The sequence below is a fragment of the Atta colombica genome, unplaced genomic scaffold (genome assembly GCF_001594045.1).
Source record: "Atta colombica isolate Treedump-2 unplaced genomic scaffold, Acol1.0 scaffold321, whole genome shotgun sequence".
Lineage (NCBI taxonomy): Eukaryota > Metazoa > Arthropoda > Insecta > Hymenoptera > Formicidae > Atta > Atta colombica.
Genome location: NW_017259428.1, coordinates 514,939 through 524,098, shown reverse-complemented (window position 1 = coordinate 524,098; position 9,160 = coordinate 514,939). Strand labels below are relative to the sequence as shown.

Sequence of the window (9,160 nt, the reverse complement as noted above, 5' to 3'; positions counted from 1 at the left end):
ATCAAGGGATATAATCTCATTATTATAATGTCTTGTATCAAATATATACAAGTATATTATATATAAATTTCTTTTGATAACTTTCTTAAAATAATAAATGTTTTTCAATTCTTTATAACGAAACGCCATGTTTCAATAGAACATAATATTGATGCTTCTATTTTTATCAGAGAAAAATATCGATAAATCTTGACGAACATATAATAACTAAATCAATTTTATTGTAAAAATTAAAACAATGTCGCTTATCAGGTATAAAATATTGATAATTGTATAATATATAAAAAATAATATAGAACACATATCATATAAGCATCTGATGCAGCTACATCATTTATATATATATATATATACAATATAATAGATTGGATTCTGAAAAAATGTAAATTCTTAAAATTTTGTACTTTTTAAATAATATAAAATATATAACAATCATTATAGCTTCAAATTTAAACGCTTATACAATATACGCTCTATATGATAAGAAACATTTTAATTCGATATACATTTATAATGTAGACTCATTCATACAATAACGATATAAATATTGAAATATAAAAAATGATGCGCTTGTGTATATACAGACATATATACGTATCCGCGCAATAGTAGATAGGATGTCATTTCTATAATTCAATATATTCACCGTTATGTAGATCATTGTATATTATATTGGGAAATTATATACATTTATGTAATGTCCCCAAATTTTTCTTCATAAGGGATTTAATAAATAAAGCCCCAATAAGCTGTATATGATAATCAATATAACATTTTTCTTTTTTCATTTTATTGGGGTTATCAGATCCCTTCAGAGAAATATAGGAACATTAAATTCAAACCGAATAATCTTGGGTATATTTTTACAATTTGTTTCTTATTTAAATTGAGAAAATGTTTTTTTCCACTTAGAAATTTTCTCCACTTAGAAATATATATAAAGATAGACTCAAACTCACATCGACTACTCTACCACTAATTAATTACAACATTCGTCTTTCTTATCTATAAAACTGCTGTTGATGTTGCGACCATTGTGATTGTGGTGGTGGTGGCGGTTGTTGCTGAGACGGTGGACCGTATTGAGGTTCCTGTATATAACCAGTAGGGGATGGCCGTATGGAGGTCGGTGCCGACGATACGTACTGTTGCTGCTGCTGCGGTGGTGGCGGCGGCGGCACATAGGACACCTGAGTGGGATGTTGCGGCTGTGAATAGTATTGTTGTGTCGGCTGTGACACCGGCGGTGGCACATTATAACCGCCGTAATTGACTGTCGGTGGTGGCGGTGGAGGCGGTGGTGGTGGCGCCGGATAATAATGATGACTCTGTTGCGCGTGAAGATCGTGCGTAGCTAGAGACGTTGTATCTTGGATCGGAACTGTGATAAGATTGGTTCGCATAGGAGCGTTATTTGGAGGCGGTGGTGGCGGTGCGGTATTCTGCGCATAACTCTGCATCGACATCATCGCTTGCTGCTGCTGTTGCTGTTGTTGTTGCTGCCTATGTTGTCGATGTTGTTCCAATGTTGGTTGTTGATTTACCAGTGAATTCACACGAGGATCGTTACCCATGATCGGTTGAACCATGTGAGACTGCACAGATTTAAGCCGCGTGTTTTGCATCTGTACGGAAGACACCTTTGTTAGTTGTGACTCCATCTCTGGTTTAGTGTGTATATATTGCGGAGGATCAACCTGCATTCCTTGAACTGGTTGAGGTGGTGCCGAAATATGCCGATGGTTAATGTGAGCCTTAAATATAATAAATTAGAAAAAGTGTTAAATTTATGTCAACGCATCTGGATAATCTAATAATATTTTTAGGTCGATATTCATAGTCATTTCTTATATTTAAGTGTCTAAATTTAATAATCTTAAAATATCACAAACCAATCATAGAGTGGTATTTATAGTCAGATGTTATAATATATTCCAGATTGTTTTAAGCTTGATTCTATATAATCTTAAGATTCCATTTAATAAAACAATTGTACAGTCAACGATTGATTTCAATATTATATTCAAAACAATTTTAAAGTACAAGATTAGACTGTAATATCATCCGTAGAACTGTATTAGTATCTTAACAGAAGTAATAAAAGTACCAAATTTTTTTAATCATTAAAAAGACCAAAATAAATTACTATAAAAATAAAGAGATAAAAAATACATTAATGTAAGAATAATTATTGAAAAATTAAAAAATTCAGAATCCTATCTTTTACGCAAGAAATATAATATTAATCTAAAAAAATAAAAACAGTCAATGACTCAGTACTTCTAGTGTTAAAGACTTAAGATGTTACTTAAGACAGTCATGAAATAAAGATGAAATAAAGATTATAAATACCAACTTGAAAGATTAAATTTTACTACATCATTAATTATTAATCGTACGAAAATTTTCTTGTGTATTTATAATATACAATTTTATCAATATTTTCATTTACCTGTAGATCTCGTTGGCTCAAGTATGTTCTTCTACAACCAGCATTTCCATATCTTGTTCCACCATGTGTACACATGAATACAGTACCCAGGCCAGTTTGCTCCACTCTAGATACTTTCTCCATACAACGAGGGCAGACTTTATCTTCTCTCTTGGCACAAGATAGGCAGAAAACATGTTTGCAAGGTATCTAAAAAATATATTAAATACATTAGGAGCAAAAGTTAAAGCCAAAAATTAGAAAGATGCACGTGAGAATGATTGATTCATAATCGATGGATTTCGAATTTAATCGCGAATCTCAACTTCTGCTGAAGCATCGGGTGATTCGACGTTCGGTCTATGAACTAACAATCTGTGGATCCAGGTTCAATCCCATCCTAACACATACACAACATTTTTCCTGCATTTAAGCTATGCTCTATCTACGAGTTAGAACCTCAACGGAGATTTAGATTAAGGAGTACTATTTGCTACATTAATTACATATCCCTCTAATTAAAAAGACAAGTTTAATTAAGTGTATGCAATACTTAAAAATAAGTTGACATTTTACTGATTAATTTGACTCCGCTGGAATCAAAGGTCAATTAAAAAAGAAAACTTTCAGCTTATATGTTTCGCTTTGAAGATTGTGAGTGAAGGAGTATAAGGGATGACACATGCATCAAACTCAATAAGATTTGATACAAGAAATGGATTTGGTCCATTCTAATAACAAAACTAATAACAAAACGTACCATACGACCATAGATGAGAATAGGTTTCAAACATTTGTCACAGCAATGTATCATAGGATTCAATACTTTCTCTCCTATAAGATTCACCCGATGGTCCCATCTCAAACGCAGCATCGGCTCAGGTGGTCCACGATTGATGGTCGTGAAAGTCGGTGCTTCTAGCTGTGATATATCAGCCTCCAAGTCGAACTGTTGCTCGAGAGAAGGTTGCTGAGTCACAGGAGGTTCATGTTCATTCTGCTCCCCACCAGCTGTTTCTGTAGAAGTATCCTCCGTTTGTTGCGGAGTCTCTTCTTCATCGCTTTCTATAACCTACAAGCAATTCAATGCATAAATATTTTATATTAAATTAAAATTATTAAAACATTATTTTACATTTATAGTTTAGATTAATACGCACAAAAATTTGCCTTATATATTATGGGAAAAAGTTCGTGGCATTTTTCCCGTTAGTTTTTTTAATGCCCATGGCATTAAAAAAACGCCACGAACTTTTTCCCACACCTAATACAATATCTAAGAAAATGCAATGATATAATCAATTATGATAATAAAATAATACATATATTGTATTAAATAATGTGACAATATCATTATTAAGTATTAATTGCTTAAAATATTTATATATTATTACATTAAACTTTGTACTTTTATATAAGAGCTTTTAGTACTAATTCAGTATAATGTAAGTAACTGAATTTATTATATATAAATATAGATTTTAGAAAAAGTGGATTGTATAATTTATTAAAGTTAGTTTTATATAAATAATTGTATAAGTCTCTATCATTTTATGTAAATATTATATTGAGGAATAATTGACAAAAATATTTGTACTGATTTTTTAACATAACACTTTTGATCTAAAACTGATTTACCTTAACTTGCTTCTTGGATCTTCCTCTGGAAGCCCGACCCCCTCGGGTACGTCCACGACCTCGGCCACGAGCTCTGCCCCTCATTCTTTTACCTCCATTCTCCTCCATCCCTGAAATCAATACATTATAATTGGATTGCTACATTCAATATCTCAACAAATTTTGTTATAAATACAAATCAATTCTTCTTACAAGAATTTATTTTCTTTAAAACAAAAAAAGGATAATTATCAACAATTTATTCGTGCATTATTTGTAGCTAATCAATGAAATGCAAGTATTCACAAATATAATTTTTAAAGATGATTAGAAGATAAAATTTAGAAGTTAAAGATTGAGAATAATAAAATATACATTCTGAATCTGAATCTGAGTCAGAAAAAATTTTCATGTTGTTGATTTAACTTCTTCTCGCGGAATTCCTGGTATTTCGTGATCGGCAATTGTATCTCAAATGAAACGTTAAGGTTATGTTCTGATCGTTACTCTGGCGCTTCTCGAGGATAAAGGCGACGAAGGGCAAGACTGTCACTGGCGATACTCACAATTGATATTTGACGATTAAATGTTTGTTTTGCCTCAAGCCGTCAAAAAAACTGTTTTCACAACATGCCGTTGGTAATATGCGCGACTCAACCTTGCAATATAATCTTATAACATTGTTGATATGTGACACGTAATAAACGGATTGCCTTTCAGGCACATGAGCGACATGAGTGTTCAAGTTTGACACCACAAGAAGGTTTCTCTCTGCCCGTATCAAGTGCACGATGTAAACTAGGCCAGTGCATAAGCGAATCAACTAATCAGAATCTTTCTTTTCTTCTCATTCCATGAAAAAGAAAATTTCGATTTCCTTAGCTCGAATATAATCAGTATAATCAGTAGGGACACTCCGTGTCCTTGCATCTCAAGGTTGGCACCTTGGATCTCTGCGTTGCAGTCACATGAACATCCGCCATGTTAACATTTGAAAAATCCAGGACTGAAAGAGGATATAATGCCATGCGATAGTCCATTGCTTTGCTCTAAAAAATAATTTAAAATGCCGTGTAAACATAGTCAATGTAAAAATATCAATGTATAAATATTATCTTTTTTCACAAAATTACATTTGATTATGTTTAATTAAGTTAACCTAGCATAAACTCCTTACTTTTTGTAAAAAAATTTACCTTACGATATCTTTGGGATAACGAAAAAAAGTGCATTGTGAATTTTTACTATTATTACATTGCATTGTTTAATACTGCACGTAACATAATTTTTCTTTTTTTTATACATTTTTTAGAAATATTTGGCGCAGCTCTTAAATTGTCTTCTTTTGCCACGGATATCTGCTCACACAGGATCTGTGTAATATGTACGTTCTTGCCATCTTGCATTTCATTGGATTCGGTCCTAAACAAAAGCTGCACAGTCATACCGTTCGCTACGCGAACAGTACATTTTTTGAGTATTTCTACTGCTTATACTGTGGCTCGAATCTACAATAGATTTTTAAGTCTTAAGTCTTAAGTTAAGGAATGGACAAATCACAATCACTTATTCTTCCTTCGACAGTAGTTGATCAATTTCTTACGACTTAAAGCTTAAAATACTTAGGGCACGTACGATCAACGTGATGCTACACACTCTTTGAAGCGTTTTTTAATTGATCAGTTTGTAAAATTCTTTCTTCTAATTGGTCCATCAAATGCTTCAAAGCATTTGTATCTAGACTTTGATCACCGTCATGGACACTTGCTTACAAGTGCTATAAGCGCCAAAGCGAACGCAGCCATTGTGTATGCGTGGCTATGGGTGTGGTCTCATTGTAAATGCTTTGATTGACCAATCGGAAAAAAGAATATTAAAAATTGGCTTATCAAAGAATATTTCAAAGCACTCGTAGCATCGACTCCCCGATGTCCCCGATAATCTCCATGGACCCCATGTGATGTACGCGTTCGTTGCCGTGGAAACGACGATATTACGTCGGAACGCGGATCACAGGACCGTCTACGATGATTGTGACGCCCGGTATAAAAAATTATGTGAACTTTGAAATTTCCGACTGACTTTATAAAATGATCTCTACGTGAATTTGCGACAACGACAATTAGAAAAAGATAAAGAGTATATTAAAGTGATATATATTGGTAAAAATCAATAAAAACGAATTTAAATTACGAGTGAAAATAGAACGTTTGTTAATGGACAACATCAATTGGGAATCTCGTTTATTATCATTCCTACGACACTGAACGTAGTTGTACTCCCAATACTGTGAATCAAAAGGGACGCGCGGCGGCAACAATAACGACTCTGCTGGAACAAGTGTCTTATCAATCTTGTACAACGGTGCAGTGATATCGATGAAAATGTCTTGCTGCGCCGGTAGCAAGAATGAGGAACGCACCGAGCCGACACGAGTACGGGGATGCACGGATGTTTTTTGGCTGTGCTTTTTCATAGCGTTCTGGTTTCTTATGGTATGTTTATACATAGTTGACGCTGTGTATATCTGATGTCATGCATTAATTTCCTTTTTTTACATAACAGACACATTTGCAACAATATTTTGACATATTTCGAAATATATTTCGAGGTATCTGAATTACCGCTGATTCTTCAAGAATATAGTTTCTACAAAGTGTCTGTTAGAAATTTTATTGGTAGCAGGATTGATAAAAACTAATGTTTTTTTAAGAATAAAACTGTGTTTCTTCTTAAATATGTTTTTAATGCTTCAAATATGCTTTAAACAGTATCATAAAAAAACATTTAAAACATCAATAAAGCATGTTTAAAACATGTTTAAAACAGGTTTTTAACTCTGATTGGTAGAGAAGCAACAGATTTAATATAAAATCTATGACATATATGTGTATATGTTCTTTGTATCTAACGTAAACTAATGTACATTTATTGTATTTGAAAAGAAAATTAAATTTCAAGTTTCAAAAATAGATAGCAAGTTTTAGTGTAGCGACAAAGAACAGGTTGTTGCAGAGTGCTAGTAGGGATATAGCAAAGTTTGTCAGTAAGATGCAACGGTAGATTAATAGCTAAAATTAAGCAAAATTTGCTTATTGTATAATTATTATACAGGTTATATACATATATAGGAATCTATGACTTGCTATTAAGATTGACAATAATTAACTTATAATTAGTAGTGATGAGACTTATGATGACATAACAATTATACTGACACACATATGTATATATATATATATAAACTTTGACAGCATTCTCATAATTTATTGCAAAAGATATTTTTTCATTTTAGTTTTTATAAATAAACTTAAAATTTATCATAATATAATGCAACAATTTATTTGTTTACAGATCTTAATTGCTGCCTTTGCAATAGTTTATGGCAATCCTTTGCGACTCATAAATGGATACGACAGTTTTGGGAACACGTGTGGCATGAAGAATAATCCACAGTTTGGCAGCATGGAACTTTCTGGACAAGATACCAGCGACAAACCGTCAGTCACATATATTTCTTCCTAATTGAGCCAATTGAGCATTCATTCCTGTAATAATACTTCAAATAAATATGTTATATTCCAGATACTTATTTTTCCTGGATATAAATAATGTCACGCAGTCATTGAAGATTTGTGTAAAGAAATGTCCCGACAGAATTTTGCGGACAATGGAAGATATCTGTAAATTTTACAAAGAGACAGGATCACAATTGTGCCACGATAGACCGGGCGGTGATTTCAGTGCGTGCAACAGCGAGAGTAGTATATTCAAGAACGGATCTTGCCCTGAACGACCGGTTTACCCAAGTATACCTGTTTTAAATCGATGTATCCCTAAGGCAGTGAAGGAAGTGAGCGAAACAATAATCTCAAATTTATATGGTTTAATCAATTCGTGGGATGTTATTGAACAGGTTTTGGGAGACTTATGTAAAACCTGGAAGCAAATTCTGGCATTATCTTTTGTTGCCTGTGGTAAGAATTTAGTATACTATTGCATGATAACATAGCGTAGAAGCTGTATATAGATTGTACTTAACTAATCTTTTTGTTTCAGTTTTATCACTCTTTACAATAGCTATTTTTCATTTATTGGCAAGTGTTGTAACATGGATTATAATCGTACTTGTAAGCATTGCTTCCACAGGTAAGTTGCATTTTGGAAAATTATAAACTTACAAGGAAATCTAGCTTTTCAATAAATGTATACATACATGTCACAAATTAGCTTATAAATGAACAATGTTTGCAGACAATAAATAAATATATATCAATAAGTGTATGTGCATTTTTTGCAGAAAGGAATTATTATTAAAATAAAAACAAGAAAGATTTCTCAAGATAATATTTTTATGAAATTGTAATAATTGTTTAAATATTGTATATCTATTGTTGATCAATGATTGTTGGTTAAATAAACATAGAAATAAATTGAGCTATTAGCTATTTGAATTTGAAAATGCACATGTAGTACTTAGAAAATTTAATACTTATCTTTTTAAAACTTTTAGTGAATCTCACTCTGAAAATAAAATCTTGCTCTTAAAGATTAAAAATTTCCCATTTTTTTCATAGCTTAATTTGCACTCCTTAGAGTGAGAGCTCATTTCAAAGAATTTAGAAAATAGCTTTGACTAATAAAAGGATATAACATTTTTTATTTTACTTACTATTTTTTAGTTTTGAAAATATATATAGATGCTATGAATATATCTGTGTCTTTATATTTTAAAGAATTAGTTGTAGAATATAAAATTGAATATAAAAAATAGTTTATAAATTTAAATTATAAATGTTATATTTGTGTTTTTATCTTTTTTTAAATTACTTATGTATATGTCTATACAAATTATTATAGATAATAAATCTCAAAACTTATCTTATATTTGATATATTAAGCAGATTTTATTACAAAAAAGTAATAAGGGCATTTTTATTACAGTGGGTACAATTCTTTTGTGGATGACATATGTTGATATTAAGAAAACCTTGGACAAAACTGATCCAAATCAACTTCTTGAAGAAGCTGTCAGAAATGAAAGAGCATTTCTCGCATTTTCCATTATCGCTACTATTATCACTGTAAGTGTTATTCTATAATGAAAAAGAT

General features: G+C 31.7%; 2 protein-coding genes across 4 annotated transcripts in view; one reads left to right on the top strand and one right to left on the bottom strand.

Annotated features, from left to right (window-relative positions):
• Nucleotides 1-799: 799 nt before the first annotated feature.
• On the bottom strand, nt 800-4,775 carry LOC108690431 (E3 ubiquitin-protein ligase Hakai-like). 3 transcript variants are annotated; one of them, XM_018197721.1, is made up of 6 exons: nt 4,424-4,563; nt 4,070-4,179; nt 3,192-3,503; nt 2,453-2,641; nt 1,698-1,754; nt 800-1,625 (listed from the first exon to the last, which is right to left on the bottom strand). In XM_018197721.1, exons 1-6 carry the CDS (start codon nt 4,458-4,460, stop codon nt 1,002-1,004), a joined length of 1,329 nt encoding a protein of 442 aa, XP_018053210.1. In that variant the 5' UTR covers nt 4,461-4,563; the 3' UTR covers nt 800-1,001. The 3 variants fall into 3 exon arrangements, with proteins under 3 accessions (XP_018053210.1, XP_018053209.1, XP_018053208.1); XM_018197720.1 differs by lacking the exon at nt 4,424-4,563 and adding an exon at nt 4,615-4,775 and having other exon boundaries at nt 800-1,754; XM_018197719.1 differs by having other exon boundaries at nt 800-1,754.
• A 1,640-nt stretch (nt 4,776-6,415) lies between these two features.
• The window catches only part of LOC108690436 (CTL-like protein 1), a 4,983-nt gene continuing 2,238 nt past the window's right edge, over nt 6,416-9,160 (top strand). The window contains exons 1-5 of the mRNA XM_018197727.1: nt 6,416-6,543; nt 7,403-7,548; nt 7,634-8,025; nt 8,108-8,197; nt 8,993-9,132. Coding sequence (XP_018053216.1) covers nt 6,427-6,543; nt 7,403-7,548; nt 7,634-8,025; nt 8,108-8,197; nt 8,993-9,132 — 885 coding nt within the window. The 5' untranslated portion in view covers nt 6,416-6,426. The remainder of the gene's footprint in view (nt 6,544-7,402; nt 7,549-7,633; nt 8,026-8,107; nt 8,198-8,992; nt 9,133-9,160) is intronic.